Raw genomic sequence first — 16,811 nt, forward strand, 5'->3', positions numbered from 1 at the left:
ACTAATCCAGAATGCGGCAGCTAGACTGGTGACTGGGAGCGGCCGCCGAGACCATATAACACCGGTCTTGAAAGACTTGCATTGGCTCCCAGTACGTTTCCGAGCACAATTCAAAGTGTTGGTGCTGACCTTTAAAGCCCTAAACGGCCTCGGTCCAGTATACCTGAAGGAGCGTCTCCACCCCCATCATTCTGCCCGGACGCTGAGGTCCAGCGCCGAGGGCCTTCTGGCGGTTCCCTCATTGCGAGAAGCAAAGCTACAGGGAACCAGGCAGAGGGCCTTCTCAGTAGTGGCACCCGCCCCGTGGAACGCCCTTCCAGCAGATGTCAAAGTGATAAATAACTACCTGACATTCAAGAGACATCTTAAGGCAGCCCTGTTCAGGGAAGTTTTTAACATGTGATATTTTATTGTATTTTTGGTTTTTATGGAAGCCGCCCAGAGTGGCTGGGGAGGCCCAGCCAGATGGGCGGGGTATAAATAATAAATTATTATTATTATTATTATTATTATTATTGCACTGTGGTCTGCGTGTGTGGTTTGGGAGCTGCACGGTCAGGGGAAAAACAACGCTGTCTAGGGTTGTAAAGACTGTGGAGAGAATAACTGGGTGCACTCTTCCCACCTTAGATCCAATCTATGCTTCCAGGTGCCACAAGAAAGCTATAGAGATAGCGCAGGATAGTGCGCACCCCAGAAATGATCTCTTTCAGCTTCTGCTTTCTGGAAGAAGGTACAGGGTTATAAAGACTAGGACTAGCCGCCTGAGAAACAGTTTCTAGCCAAATACGATTTTGGTTTTAAACGCAGTATAAGGAGTCTTTATGGGGAGTATATTGTATTTAAAAATGGAGTATCAGAGTTTTTTTGGGACTAACCAGGTTGGGATAGCAGGCTTGTTGGTTTTTGAATGTCTGGTGTAGATTTTTCAATTTTGTTGTTCTGTATGGGACAATGGCAATAAAGATTATCGTATCATAAGCTTGTTTTCTCCTGGTCCAGAGGGTTGGACCCGAACCAATGGCTTCAGGCTACAAGAAAGGAGATTCCGACGAAACGCCAGGAAGAACTTTCTAAAGAAGTGTGCATGCACACAAAAGCTTATACCCAGAACCAACTTAGTTGGTCTCTAAGGTGCTACTGGACAATATTTTATTTATTTCAACTTTCTGACAGCAAGAGCTGTTTGATAGTGGGAGGTTGTGGACTCTGCTTCCTTGGGGGGCTTTTAAGCAGAGGTTAGATGTCTACCTGCTACATATGATCTAGTTGAGATTCCTTCATTGTAAGGGGTTGGACTAGATGACCCTACGATCCCTTCCAACTCTACAACTCAGCAATATTCTACAATACAAACGGCCTCGGCCCAGTATCCCCAAAGGAGCGCCTCCACCCCCATCGTTCAGCCTGGACACTGAAGTCCAGCGCCGAGGGCCTTCTGGCGGTTCCCTCCCTGCGAGAAGTGAGGTTACAGGGAACCAGGCAGAGGGCCTTCTCAGTGGTGGCGCCCGCCCTGTGGAATGCCTTCCCAGGAAGGAAATAAACAACTCTCTGACTTTAGAAGACATCTGAAGGCAGCCCTGTTTAGGGAAGCTTTTAATGTTTGATGTTTTATTGTGTTTTTAATATCCTGTTGGAAGCCACCCAGAGTGGCTGGGGAGGCCTGACCAGATGGGTGGGGTATAAGTAATGAATTGTTGTTGTTGTTGTTGTTGTTGTTGTTGTTGTTGTTGTTACAGTGGACGCTTGGGTTGCAAATGTGATCCGTGCAGGAAGCACGTTCACAACCTGCAGCGCCACGTCTGTGCACGCGCGGGTTGCGATTCGGCGCTTCTGCGCATGCGCAAAGTGCGATTTAGCGCTTCTGCGCAAGTGCCGAAACCCAGAAGTAACCCGTTCTGGTACGTCCGGGTTCAGTGCGGTGCGCAACCCATAATTGCACAATCCGAAGCGTCCATAACCCGAGGTATGACTGTATTATTATTATTATTATTATTATTGCAATTCTGGTTTCGTGTCAGGGTTTGACATGAGGAGCCTGCAGTCTAAAATTATCAATGCTGGGGAAAGTGTCAGATGAACGGGACGCAGGGGAAAGAATATGGGGCTGTTTCCAGCACGAGCCTAGGCTTCTTTACATGCTTTGATGCCATACGGGGTGAGGAGAGAGGAAACCTGCTACCCCCTCCTGAATTTCCAGCATATGCCCCCAGCCTCTGCCCCATCCCGAGAGGCAGGCGCATAGGAGACCTCGTTTAAACCTGACCGAGAATGCCACGTGCCTCGTTTGGGAATGGTCACTAGGCGCGTTGCCAGGGAAGCTGACATCAGAGGCTGCATCCCCTATAGATTTATCGCACAGTGCCAGGATCCGTCCCTCGCCTGCAAATGAGGCGAGGGCACCCAGAGGAAAGCCCCCGAGGGTGCTTCGCGTCACCGAAGCAGGTTGCCTAGCACCGCTGGGACAGGGGAGGGCCGGCCAGAGAGAGAGAGAGGAAGAGTTTGCAAACAGTGTCATATTTTTCTTGCTACGTCTCGGACGCTCGGAGAAAGACAGAGAGGCAGTGCTGCAGAACACGGCCGAGGGGAAGGGAGGAGAGGGCAAACCAAGGGTCTCGATGGCTTCGGAGGCGGCCGAGCTGGAGCTGCACTTGGTGCAGGACGCCGAACTGACCCGGTGCATGCGTCTGCGCGTCGAGAGCCTCCAGCAGAGGAACGAGAAACCGCAAGACGGGGAGAAGCTGCTGCAAGCCAACGAGTTCGTTTACCGCCTGGACTTCTCGCGCCAGCACGGCCTCAGCTTCCTGCGCTGGAACGTGCTTCTGGAGAAGCCTGGCAAGGTCACCATCATTGGTACCTCCCAGCATTGGACGCCGGACCTCACCAACCTCATGCGCAGGCAGCTTCTGGAGCCTGTGGCCGTCTTCTGGAAGAAGGCGGGCGCCCAGGAGGTCGATTGGAACGAGGCCGACGCTCTGGAGTTTGGGGAGAGACTGGTGGAGCTGGCCAGGATCCGGAAAGTCATGTATTTCCTCCTGGCGTACACAGACGGCCTGGAACCAGCCCAGCTCAAGTGCTCAGTCGTGTTCAAAGTCTGAGTTTGGCCTCTCTTGCCCTCCCAACTTCCTTAACTTCTCCTGTTTTCTCCACGCTGCTGTCGACTCTGTGGCTGCTTTCTCATTTTCTAAAACAAAATTGCACCGTGGAGACGGTGCAGTTTATTTCTTCCTGCTCGCCACAGGTGCCTGCCTCAATTTGGGAAGTCTGCTTATTTCCTTCTATTTCTTTCTTTGCTTCTCTAACTTGGGAGGCCACGCTTTTTCGACGCGCTTTCAACGTAGGATTCAGAGAAGCGGCGCGTGACGCAGCTTAGGCGGCAAAGTTTCCTGCCGGGAAATGAGGTGCGTTTTCTGTTTTGAAGCTTCGGGACGGACGGACGTGCACACGGGCGCAGACAGACCGCCGAGTCAAGAAATCCACGCAATGCTGGTGCAAAAAGACCCCCCTGGCAATTTCAGAAGGCTGGATGAAGCAAGGGCACCCCTGGGTGGCCGACTCCCATCTTGCCCCAGTTCTTTACACCGGGAGAGCTGCACATCTGCACAGCTCTGACTGCCCTCCAGAGCAAAGGGTATATCATGGAGCCAAGGACCTCATACATGGGACCGTTCGGATTTTTATTTTCCTTTTGCCTCTTTTGAAGCAAGCTGGTAGTCCTCATGGGTTCTGGGAGAAATACGGGGGCAGATATAGCTTAAACCAAGGGGTAAAAGGGGAAGAGTCCAGTGATGAAGACTTGTTGACTTATTTCTTTTCATCACCCCCCCCCACCACCATCATCCCGGGAACCCTCAATTAGAGCATTTTTATCACATAGAGTGTTATAGATATCTCCGCCCCCCCTAAAAAACCCCACACACATACAGTGTTTAGCATGAAGTAGGTGTTGTTGTTTAATCGTGTCCGACTCTTCGTGACCCCCTGGACCAGAGCACGCCAGGCACTCCTGTCTTCCACTGCCTCCCGCAGTTTGGTCAAACTCATGTTTGTAGCTTCGAGAACACTGTCTAACCATCTCGTCCTCCGTCATCCCCTTCTCCTTGTGCCCTCCATCTTTCCCAACATCAGGGTCTTTTCCAGGGAGTCTTCTCTTCTCATGAGGTGGCCAAAGTCTAGGAGCCTCAGCTTCAGGATCTGTCCTTCCAGTGAGCACTCAGGGCTGATTTCCTTCAGAATGGAGAGGTTTGATCTTCTTGCAGTCCATGGGACTCTCAAGAGTCTTCTCCAGCACCAGAATTCAAAAGCATCAATTCTTCGGCGATCAGCTTTCTTTATGGTCCAGCTCTCACTTCCATACATCACTAAAACCATAGCTTTTACTAAACGGACCTTTGTTGGCAAGGTGATGTCTCTATGTCTATATGTTACAGATATGTACCCCCCCCAAAAAAAAAACCCCACGCATACAGTGTTTAGCATGAAGTAGGTACTGCTTTGCAAATTGGGATCCGAGGCTCAGAGAGAAGGACCTGTCTTCCTGGTGATCTGTGGCTGGGGGTGAATTAAGTCGTCCCCCCCCCCATCACATTTCCCCTCTCCTGTACCCCTAAGAGTAAATTATTCCCTGCCTTTTGGAAACAAGAGAGCCTGCCCCAGTTGTACAAGGTGTATAAAATCTTATAAATGTAAAGCTACTTACTTAAAAAAAAAACCAACCAACCATTTGCAGATTGGAGCTGTTGGAACTTATTGGAAATTTATTCTTTAGGCGGGCTGCAGAAATTAAAGCCTGCTGCTATAAAAACCAATATTTCTATGCATCTGAGAATCCTTCTGCCAGTGAATCTGGATTTTTATTTATTCATTCATCCGTTCCCTTGTGGCTGTATTTATTTGTTTGTTTGTTTGTTTGTTTCCTTACGGCTGTAGCTCAATCCTCAATTTCTTCAGCTAGAGCTGGGACCGCCTTTCTCCCTAACACCTTTGCAGTCAGCGCAGACATTACTGGGCTAGATGGGTCTGGCTTGATTCTGAATCTTTGAGACATTTCCGCCCTGGCCGCAGGTGTTCAGTCGCTCAAAGCTTTTGATAATCCCATTGAAGAAACTGGAATATAAGCCCCTTCCCAGCTGGAGAAACAGAAAATAGCATGTATATTCCACTCTTATGTGTTTTTTTCAAAATATCAAAAGCAAAGATCTTTCACGGTCCCACGAGGCCTCAGTGGCGGATTGCTTTTTCCCCAGCAAGGCTTCGCTGCGCGTGAGCATCCTTCCCCGAGGCCAAATGGAAGCAGATCCTTGCCGCTCTGGTTCCTGTTAGGTTGTGACAAAGTGGTTGCCCCCTTTTTGTGCAGAGTGGGTCGAAGGGAAGTAAATAAAAAGAGTGGAACAGAGGAGTTATTAGGGGTGACCCGTGAGAACAGGGCCCCAGATCTCCTGCCTCCCCCCCTTTTTTTAAATTATAATTATAAAGGCAGGAGGCTTCCTTGTCATAGAATTATAGCGTGGGAACAGCTCTTACCACCAGAAGGTTCTTCCTGATGTTGAGTCGGAATCTCCTTGTAATTTGAATCCACGGGTCTGGGTTCGAGTCCTGCCATCCGGAGCAGCAGAAAACAAGCTCGCTCCATCCTTCAGGTATTTGAAGATGGCTATCATATCACCTCTCAGTCTCCTTTGAGGCACAAATACAAGATGGGTGACACCTGGCTTGAGAGCAGTACATGTGAAAAGGATCTAGGAGTCTTGGTTGACCACAAACTTGACATGAGCCAACAGTGTGACGCGGCAGCTAAAAAAGCCAATGCAATTCTGGGCTGCATCAATAGCAGTATAGCATCTAGATCAAGGGAAGTAATAGTGCCACTGTATTCTGCTCTGGTCAGAGCTCACCTGGAGTACTGTGTCCAGTTCTGGGCACCACAGTTCAAGAAGGACACTGACAAACTGGAACGTGTCCAGAGGAGGGCAACCAAAATGGCCAAAGGCCTGGAAACGATGCCTTATGAGGAACGGCTAAGGGAGCTGGGCATGTTTAGCCTGGAGAAGAGGAGGTTAAGGGGTGATATGATAGCCATGTTCAAATATATAAAAGGATGTCATATAGAGGAGGGAGAAAGGTTGTTTTCTGCTGCTCCAGAGAAGCGGACACGGAGCAATGGATCCAAACTACAAGAAAGAAGATTTCACCTAAACATTAGGAAGAACTTCCTGACAGTAAGAGCTGTTCGACAGTGGAATTTGCTGCCAAGGAGTGTGGTGGAGTCTCCTTCTTTGGAGGTCTTTAAGCAGAGGCTTGACAACCATATGTCAGGAGTGCTCTGTTGGTGTTTCCTGCTTGGCAGGGGGTTGGACTCGATGGCCCTTGTGGTCTATTCCAACTCTATGATTCTGTTCTATGATTCTATGATTCCTCTTATCTGGGCCAAACCTACCCACCTCCTTTGACCGTTCCTCATCAGGCTTGGTTTCCAGACCCTTGATCATCTTGGTCTTTGCACACTTTCCAGCTTGCCAACATCATTCTTAACAGTGGTGTGCGTCCAGTTAACTAGGAGAAATAAGCTAGGCCCCTAAATGTTCCTGGCAAATTAGAGTATGAAAGTATTAAAACCTGTCACCTCCTTCCCGAAACCTGGGAAGCTTCTGCCTGGCTTAGGGAAGGAGGCACGATGCTCTTGCATGCAATGGCAGGATGTCAAAAATGTCACGTGTGCAATGTCGCCGCCCCCCCCCCCAAGCAGGACAAGTGGTCAGGGATGATGGGAGTTGTAGTCTCTCTCTCTCTCTTTTTTAAGATATTTATTAAAGTTTCAAACAATAAAACAAACTTCACAAAACAGGATAAAAAGAGAGAAAAAACACCATCACAATCAATCCAAAAAACAGAAAAGCACAATAAAAAACCCATCATACAAAGCAAAAGAGAAAAGACATAAAAAAGACATTAAAAAAAGAACCAGTTTCTTAGATATTGTTCTCTTAATCCTCCTTCCAGACTCCCTCGCATCTCCCTTTTCTGTGTTCCCTTTTACACAATCTTATTCAGCAATGCCTCACCTTCTTTCAAATCTTATTTCATATTATACATTTCAACTATTATGCCTCCAATTTTTCCCCATTTTTTCATTTTATTTAAGTTTGGCATAATATTATTCTGACTTCACCTTTGTTCTATAAACCATTTTTTACATACTCCTTTCAACTATATCACTAATACCATATTATCTTTGTATCCCGCATCATTCTAACATTCATACAATTTACAATGCTTTTGCAAGTAGTCTTTAAATTTCTTCCAGTCCTCTTCCACTAGCTCTTCTCCCAGGTCTCGGATTCTGCCAGTCATTTCGATGGGAGTTGTAGTCTCAAAACATCTGGAGGGCTGAGGCTGAGGGAGCCTGAATTAACACATGCAAATTTTATGCCATGGACCTGCACCCAAGGTCATTTTTGTTTGTTTGTTTGTTTGTTTGTTTGTTTGTTTGCAAAGCCCCTAGGGGCGGAGTCTTCCAAGGCCAGTGGGAGGAGCTTAAAACTTTCTCCTTGCTTTTTGTGTGTGTGCAAAAGTTGTCCTGAGTGGGCTTCCGTAGCACCACGTCCTTGGGCACCTTGTGGTGCCACGAGATGCGACTGCAATATGTGCACCTGGATCTATATTATTCCTTTTCTGGTGCGGTGGATTTTTGGGGGAGCCAGGCCATTAGCTCTGCACCTCCCTTTGCAGAGTGTGGGCCCTTCTAGATCTATGACTTTTCTGCAGCTCGGCTGCCGATTTCAATTTCTCGGCGGCGTCCAGCGTCTCTGTGAGCTTCCAGATCGCTTTATACGTAATGGCGTTCGTGAACCGGGCGGTTCTGGGTGCCTTGAAAAGTTCCGCAGTCTTCGGCTGGCCATTGTTTGCTTGCTTGAGAAACAATTAGCCCTTTGGGGAAATAATTGGAAAGGAAATGCGCCGTGAAGCTTGGCTCCGCTAACTTCTGTGCTGAGGGTTCATCAGAAGGTGGTTTGCCTCGGGGTCACAATCCTGCCTCAAATGACACAACTATGGCAATTGCATTTTCTTGGTATAACGGCATTTAAATGCTCCCATCTGCAATGTAGCAGCCTGTACTCTCAAAGCTTCCTTCAGAATAACCTTTTTGTGTAAAAAAAACATTGTAATAAAAGATAAATATATATATATATTATTATTTGGAACGCAATTTCCAGCTCGTGATCTTTTTTTATTTTAAGGGTGAGGTCCTCTTTTGACTGTCCCTTGTTCGTTTCAGAATATCGGAGTGCTGCCTTTGCATTTAAAAACGACACCGGAATTGTGCTGTGGTTGAAAAACAACCGTAGCTATAACAACTACAGTGGTACCTCTGGTTACGTACTTAATTCGTTCCGGAGGTCCATACTTAACCTGAAACTGTTCTTAACCTGAAGCACCACTTCAGCTAATGGGGCCTCCCGCTGCTGCCACGCCACTGCAGCACGATTTCTGTTCTCATCCTGAAGCAAAGTTCTTAACCCGAGGTACTATTTCTGGGTTAGCGGAGTCTGTAACCTGAAGCGTATGTAACCCGAGGTACCACTGTATAGGTTTTCTTAGTATATCGTAGAGCGGGAAGGGAGGAGATTCACTCGAGGCTGCTGTTCATCCATGAAAGATGTCCTGTGCAGCCTCTGCTTAAACCTTGGGTAGCAAAGACCCGACCACAACCTTCCAAGCACCGGTCTCTTCCCCTGTCAATCAACTTTTGCCGCTGGGAAGTTTCTTAACAGAACACTGCCCTTCCATTCTAGCCGTTCTCTCTGGAGGAACGGAAGGCAGATCTGCCCCATTGTCTGTGGGGCATCCCATCAGGCAGGTCCGGATTTAGGTTTGACGAGGCCCTCAGCTACTGAAGGTAACAGGGCCCTTTATATGCCCAGCTTCCCTTTGTCAACAACAAAATGTTGCTCTTTTTTGTGTTGAATATATGCTAGATGGTAATTTATGGACCTAAAAGGTATCTCAAGCCATTTGCACATAACAGTCCATGCAGAATGTAGGCACCCTATACAGTGGTACCTCGGGTTAAGAACTTAATTCGTTCCGGAGGTCCGTTCTTAACCTGAAACTGTTCTTAACCCGAAGCACCACTTTAGCTAATGGGGCCTCCTGCTGCTGCTGCACCGCTGCTGCGTGATTTCTGTTCTCATCCTGAAGCAAAGTTCTTAACCCAAGGTACTATTTCTGGGTTAGCGGAGTCTGTAACCCGAAGCATCTGTAACCGGAAGTGTCTCTAACCCGAGGTTTTGTTGTTGTTGTTGTTGTTGTTTAGTCGTTTAGTTGTGTCCGACTCTTTGTGACCCCATGGACCAGAGCATGCCAGGCACCTCTGTCCTCCACTACTTCCCGCAGTTTGGTCAAACTCATGCTGGTAACCTCGAAAACCCGAGGTACCACTGTATATAAAAAAGGTAAAGGACCCCTGATCGTTAAGACCAGTCGCAAATGACTCTGGGGTTGCAGCGCTCATTTCGCTTTACTGGCCGAGGGAGCTAGCGTTTGTCCGCAGACAGTTTTTCCGGGTCATGTGGCCAGCATGACTAAGCAGCTTCTGGCGAACCAGAGCAGCGCACGGAATCGCCGTTTACCTTCCCGCTGATTTTTTTTTTTAGCGATTTGCTCCATTTCACCATGCTAAGGCTGTCCTTTGACACACAGCTCAATTATTTTTGCATTTAGCGAATGGTTAGAAGAGTGCAGAGCTCTGTTTTAAATTGACACTCCCCCCTATGCCCTGCATCTTTCTTCCCCTTTATTAATATATGGCTCTTGGAGGCAGATATCAGCATCACTATTAAACAGATTTCTTCTCCGTATGCCTCTCTCTGGCATTGAGTGGGGCATATTTCATCAGTATTTACAATGCATGAGTAGCTAATGGACTAATGGACCTTTCAGGGGTTACGTTTACAATGCATTTGCCCCCTTTCTCTGACCACAAGAAGCTATTAGCGATTCCACATTTGCTTTTATCTAGATCTTCCTGAGAGAGGGCTGGGAATCTTTCAGCCAGTCATTCCTAGTACATCTGGCGCTGCCAAGAAAAGCGTTTTTACCCTGCCCTTTGGCCGAAAAAGATTCTTGGAGCCATTTGCAGTTCAGTAACAAGCAAGGCCATCTCTGCCACTCAGGCATAGGTAAAGGTAAAGGGACCCCTGACCGTTAGGTCCAGTCGTGACCAACTCTGGGGTTGCAGCGCTCATCTCTATTGGCCGAGGGAGCCGGCATACAGCTTCCGGGTCATGTGGCCAGCATGACTAAGCCACTTCTGGCGAACCAGAGCAGCGCACGGAAATGCCATTTACCTTCCCGCCAGAGTGGTACCTATTTATCTACTTGCACTTTGACGTGCTTTCGAACTGCTAGGTTGGCAGGAGCAGGGACCGAGCAATGGGAGATCACCCCGTCGCAGGGATTCGAACTGCCGACCTTCTGATCGGCCAGTCCTAGGCTCTGTGGTTTAACCCACAGCGCCACCCGCGTCCCATGCCACTCAGGCATACAATCTAACAAAAAGGGGTAAATGAATGAGGAAGAAAGAGGGAAACAATAAAACTTGGGTTCTTGAAGTGACTCACAGTCCAATATCAAACAAGACCATCACTACCCCTCAGGCTCACAATCTAAAAAAAAGGTACGACACAAAAGGGAAAAAGAATGAGGAGGGAAGAGGAAAACAAGGAAACTTGGGTACTTCATTCTTGATGTGGCCAAGATTCTTACAATAAAAGTCTTGACAGATCCCAACAAAGTTGTCGATTTCTGCAGTAACCTTCCTTGGTGCAATGCAGCCAGAATTTATTGATCTTTGCCCTTCTGGCTGGAATCTGTTGGTTCCTTTGGCCTGACCCCCATAGCAGTTCCAGCGTTAGTCAGAGAATATGCCTGGAACATTTTCCAAGGGCCACACAATAGGGATGTGTGCTAAGTCCCTACCTCCATTCATTGTATACATACAATTGTGTACCATCTGACCCGTCTACTGCAATTATTAAGTTTGCAGATGACACCACCATATTGGGTTCAATAACTGGTGGAGATGAATCAGCGTATAGAGGGGAGGTCCAAAAAATATCTCCATGGTGCCTAGGGAACAACTTGCACCTTAATATCAGCAAGACAAAGGAAATGGTGTTGGACTTTCGGAGGAAGAGAGGAGAACTAGCCCCGCTATACATCGGGGAGGGCTGTGTGAAGAGAGTCTCTTCCTTTAAATTCCTAGGAGTTTATCTCAGTGAAGACCTTAAAGGTAAAGGTAAAGGGACCCCTGACCATTAGGTCCAGCCATGACCGACTCTGGGGTTGCAGCACTCATCTCGCTTTATTGGCCGAGGGAGCTGGTGTACAGCTTCCGGGTCATGTGGCCAGCATGACTAAGCCGCTTCTGGCGAACCAGAGCAGCGCACGGAAACACCATTTACCTTCCTGCCAGAGCGGTACCTATTTATCTACTTGCACTTTGACGTGCTTTCGAACTGCTAGGTGGGCAGGAGCTGGGACCGAGCAACAGGAGCTCACCCCATCTCGGGGATTCGAACTGCCGACCTTCTGATCGGCAAGTCCTAGGCTCTGTGGTTTAACCCACAGCGGCACCCGCATCCCTTAGTGAAGACCTTACTTGGAAAATAAATACAGCCCAGGTGGTTAAGAAAGCCCAACAGAGACTCCATCTCCTCAGAGTATTGCGGAAGAACGATGTCAATCAACATTTGATGATCTCCTTCTACCAGTCCACAATAGAAATGTCCTTTCATAATGCATCACGGTGTGGTACGCTAGTTTGACATCAGCTGACAGAGGGTGGTGAATACAGCACAAGATATTATGGGCTGTCCCGTGAATCCGCTGGATGAAACAGCAGAAGAACGTTGCCTCAGGAGAGTGAGGAAAATTCTCAGGGATGATTCACACCCTGGCCGGCACTTTCTTGATCTCCTCCCCTCGGGCAGAAGATACAGAAGCATGATTAGTCGCCCCAACAGGGTAAAGAACAGCTTCTATCCGTGGGCTGTTAGGCTGCTGAATGAAAAGATAACAACAGGGCAACTGACTTTTGGGTTTAGTGTGTGTGTCAGTAAAGAGGGGAATTAAGAGTAAGAAAGCTGAGTGGGGGGTGCTCGTGTAATCTCACTGTATACAAGTTGTACAAGTGACAATGAAGTATTTCAATTTCAGTACTGCTTGGTTGTCCCCCCCCCCCCCCCCCCCGCAATGCAATGTCTTCCGCGAGCCGAAGGCATCTTGCAAAAAAAATGCAAAATTGACCGTGCTAGAAAGAGAGACCAAGTTAACAAGCCGAGCATGGCAGGTGGAAGAGATTAAATGTGTCACAAAAAAGAAGCCAGCGAGATCAGTTCCTGAGAAACGTAAAAGGTCTCCGACCTACAGTGAAATGCTTTCCTGGAGCAAGGGATCCAGTGGATTCCCTGGGGTTTGGAATTCCATCATGCAGCTGCAGCAACAGGCAAAGCCTATTCACTAAATCTGACCAGCTGCACCTCAGATGATGGTGGTATAGAATCATAGAATAGTGGAATCGTAGAGTTGGAAGGGGTCTTGAGGGTCATCTAGCCCAACCCCTGCAATTCCAGAATCTCAGCTAAAGCATCCATGACAGATGGCCACCCAACCTCTGCTTGGAATCCTTTGGGGCCCCTTCAAACCCTACAATTCTATGATCTGATTGGATAAGGCAGGCTTAAGGTGGTCCATGAAGTTTATGGTCCAATATGGTGGGCGGGTGTGGAGAACTCCCTGGTCCTGAATGGGGTTACTGTGCCCCTGAAGGACCAGGTGCTCAGCCTGGGAGTCATTCTGGACTCACAGCTGTCCATGGAGGCACAGGTTAATTCTGTGTCCAGGGCAGCTGCTTATCAGCTCCACCTGGCAGGTTAAGACCCTCCCTGCCCACGGACAATCTCGCCAGAGTGGTGCATGCTCTAGTTATCTCTTGCTTGGACTACTGCAATGCACTCTCCGTGGGGCTACCTTTGAAGGTGACACGGAAACTACAACTAATCCAGAATGCAGCAGCTAGACTGGTGACTAGGAGTGGCTGCGGAGACCATATAACACCGGTACCGAAAGACCTACATTGGCTCTCAGTATGTTTCCGAGCACAATTCAAAGTGTTGGTGCTGACCTTGAAAGCCCTAAACGGCCTCGGTCCAGTATACCTGAAGGAGCGTCTGAAGGCATCTGAAGGCAGCCCTGTTTAGGGAAGCTTTTAATGTTTGATGTTTAATTGTGTTTTTAATATTCTGTTGGGAGCCACCCAGAGTGGCTGGAGAAACCCAGACAGATGGGCGGGGTATAAATTATTATTATTATTATTATTATTATTATTATTATTATTATTATTATTATCGTCGTCGTCTTCATCATAATCATTATTAAAGAGAAGCCAAATACTTCTTAGAAACAGATATACTTACCCCCTCCTTTTATTTCTGACATTCAGGGTACAGGGTTATTAAAACTAGGATTAGCCGCCTGAGAAACAGTTTCTATCCAAATGCGATTTTGGTTTTAAACGCAGTGTAAGGTAGTCTCTATGGCAGTATATTGTATTTAATTATGGGGTTTCAGAGTTTTTAACCAGGCTGGGACAGCTGGGATAGCAGGCTTGTTGGTTTTTGAATGTCTGATGTAGATTTTTTTCAATTTCGTTGTTCTGCATGGGACAACGACAATAAAGATTATCATATTGTATCATTGAATATCAATGCTTCTGTAGCAGCATCAGCAAATCCCAATATTTGCAGGAACACGGAAACACAAATCTTTAGGAAAAACAGTAAAGGCTTGGTGTGTTCAATGTCTACAGAATGCCGGCTGATGGTGGGGATGGAATGGAGTACGCTGAGAAGGAGCACTCATGTTATCACGGTTCTCCATTGTTTTTAAGATGTTCCCTAAGAATTGTATCCTTTGCCAGGCAGCCTCCAAATGGGGCTTTCTGGAGCCACCTGCAGGCAGAAAGTAAGTACATCATGTGAAAGAAACACTGGCAATCGATCGATAGGATTAACGTAGAAGACGATTTGCTCGCAGGCTACTGGGCAAGGAAGAATGCTCCCTTAAATATTGCACATTGGAATAAAGATAAAGGTACCCCTGCCTGTACGGGCCAGTCTTGCCAGACTCTGGGGTTGTGTGCCCATCTCACTTAAGAGGCCGGGGGCCAGCGCTGTCCGCAGACACTTCCGGGTCACGTGGCCAGCGTGACATCGCTGCTCTGGCGAGCCAGAGCCGCACACGGAAACGCCGTTTACCTTCCCGCTGGTAAGCGGTCCCTATTTATCTTCTTGCACCCGGGAGTGCTTTCGAACTGCTAGGTTGGCAGGCAGATCAAGTTGATGGATTATGCCAAAATGGCTAAAATGGCCGGAAGAATCAGAACTCAGGAAGACCAGCATTTTAATAAGGAATGGGGAAAATTTTATAACTTATCTTAAAAACCATTGTAAACAGTTAAAATCGTTAGTAGGATTGGAATAACACTTGTAGTTTAATGGTGAATTTTGCAGTCAAATGCTCTCCCACCGAGCTATACCCCCTTAATGGTGAATTTTGGACACAATGGAGAGGTAAAAGATTTGGATTGTTATAAAAGATGCAGGAGGAAATGATTAATAATAGGACCCACAAAGGGGAGGATGGAAGTCCAGGAGATTCTTCAGAATCTTGTTTTTAATGTTGTAAGTTGGATATGTGATTGTAAAATTTTAATCTGAAAAACAGAATTAGTAAATTTATGTGATAAATATTCCAAAATATTCCACATTCCCTCACACATTCTATATTAACCGCCTTCTGTGTGCAAGGTTCCAGGTCCCATTAATGGGATTTTTTCTGGAAGCCGCAGCATACCAATAGAATTCCCTCTTGCCCTTGTAACTTAGGGAGCACATGTGGTGTAGTGGTTAGAGCAGGCCTAGGCAAACACTGTCCTCCAGATGTTTTGGGACTACAACTCCCATCGTCCCTGACCGCTGGTCCTGTTAGCTATGGATGATGGGAGTTGTAGTCCCAAAACATCTGGAGGGCCGAGTTTGCCTATGCCTGGGTTAGAGGGTTGGATTAGGACCTGGGAGGCCGGGGTTCAAATCTCCACTCAGACACCATGCGCCAGTCACGCTGCCTCTCAGCCTAACCTACCTCGAAGGGTTGTTGTTGCGGGGAATTAAGTGAGGAGGAGGAAGAACAACATCTGCCACCTCAGTATCTTCAGAGAAGAAGGCAGAGTGTTAATGCAATAAACAACTAATTATTATAATTATTGTTATTATTTATTTATACATACATACATACATACATACATACATACATACCCTGCCCATCTGGCTGGGTTTCCCAAGCCACTCTGGGCAGCTTCCAACAATATATTAAAATACAATAGTCCGTCAAACATTAAAAGCTTCCCTAAACAGGGGTGACAGCAGTCACGAAAATAAAAGACGCCTGCTTCTTGGGAGAAAAGCAATGACAAACCTAGACAGCATCTTAAAAAGCAGAGACATCACCTTGCCAACAAAGGTCCGTATAGTTAAAGCCATGGTTTTCCCAGTAGTGATGTATGGAAGTAAGAGCTGGACCATAAAGAAGGCAGATCACCGAAGAATTGATGCTTTTGAATTATGGTGCTGGAGGAGACTCTTGAGAGTCCTATGGACTGCAAGAAGATCAAACCGATCCATTCTGAAGGAAATCAGCCCTGAGTGCTCACTGGAAGGACAGATCCTGAAGCTGAGGCTCCAAGACTTTGGCCACCTCATGAGAAGAGAAGACTCCCTGGAAAAGACCCTGATGTTGGGAAAGATGGAGGGCACAAGGAGAAGGGGACGACAAAGGACGAGATGGTTGGACAGTGTTCTCGAAGCTACCAATATGAGTTTGACCAAACTGTGGGAGGCAGTGGAAAACAAGAGTGCCTGACGTGCTCTGGTCCAGGGGGTCACGAAGAGTCGGACACGACTAAACAACTAAACAACAACAAAACAGGGGTGCCTTCAGATGCCTTCTAAAAGTCTGGTAGTTGTTTTTCTCTTTGACACCTGGCCGGAGGGTGTTACACAGGGCGGGTGCCACCACCGAGAAGGCCCTCTGCCTGGTTCCCTGTAACTTGGCTTCCCACAGCGAGGGAACCGCCAGAAGGCCCTCGGCACTGGACCTTAGTGTCCAGGCAGAACGATGGCGGTGGAGACGCTCCTTCAGTTAAATTGACCCCACTCTAGTGATGTAATACACTTTAATTCTTAAAAAAATGATGGCAAACTCTGCCCAACTCCGTAGGTACCTAACATGTCTCTTTCCTTCTCCCCGATGCAGGTCATCCCAGACTGGAAGGAGCAAGAGTGGTCGGCTGAGAAGCCGGAGAACTATGCCGGCATCTTCCACTTCCAGTTCTGGCGGTTTGGCGACTGGGTGGACGTGGTTATTGACGACCGCCTGCCCACGCTGCACAACCAGCTCATCTACTGCCACTCCAACTCCAAGAACGAGCTGTGGTGCGCGCTGGTGGAAAAGGCCTACGCTAAGTGAGTGCGGCAGCGTGGACTAGTGGTTAGAGTAGCTGGGCTACAGCCTGGAAGACCAGGGTTGAAATCCCCAATCACCCATCACGAAGCTTTCCGGCTAGGGAAATGACGCCTACCTGAAGTCCCGGGGGGCTGCTGCCCGGGTGCAAGTAGATAAATAGGGACCGCTTACTGGCGGGAAGGTAAACGGCGTTTCCGTGTGCTGCGCTGGCTCGCCAGATGCAGCTTTGT

General features: G+C 47.7%; 2 protein-coding genes across 2 annotated transcripts in view; both read left to right on the top strand.

Annotated features, from left to right (window-relative positions):
* The window catches only part of CAPN5 (calpain 5), an 85,833-nt gene that overhangs the window by 52,934 nt on the left and 16,088 nt on the right, over positions 1–16,811 (top strand). Inside the window, exon 4 of the mRNA XM_028725898.2 lies at positions 16,372–16,580. Coding sequence (XP_028581731.1) covers positions 16,372–16,580 — 209 coding nt within the window. The remainder of the gene's footprint in view (positions 1–16,371; positions 16,581–16,811) is intronic.
* On the top strand, positions 1,987–3,141 carry OMP (olfactory marker protein). Its single transcript, XM_077926916.1, has one exon. The coding sequence runs from the start codon at positions 2,619–2,621 to the stop codon at positions 3,096–3,098; it is 480 nt and encodes a 159-aa protein (XP_077783042.1). The 5' UTR covers positions 1,987–2,618; the 3' UTR covers positions 3,099–3,141.

The sequence above is a fragment of the Podarcis muralis genome, chromosome 4 (assembly GCF_964188315.1).
Source record: "Podarcis muralis chromosome 4, rPodMur119.hap1.1, whole genome shotgun sequence".
Lineage (NCBI taxonomy): Eukaryota > Metazoa > Chordata > Lepidosauria > Squamata > Lacertidae > Podarcis > Podarcis muralis.

Coding starts and splice junctions, on each gene's coding strand:
- OMP (XM_077926916.1), top strand. CDS start 2,619: ATGGCTTCGGAGGCGGCCGAGCTGGAGCTGCACTTGGTGCAGGACGCC.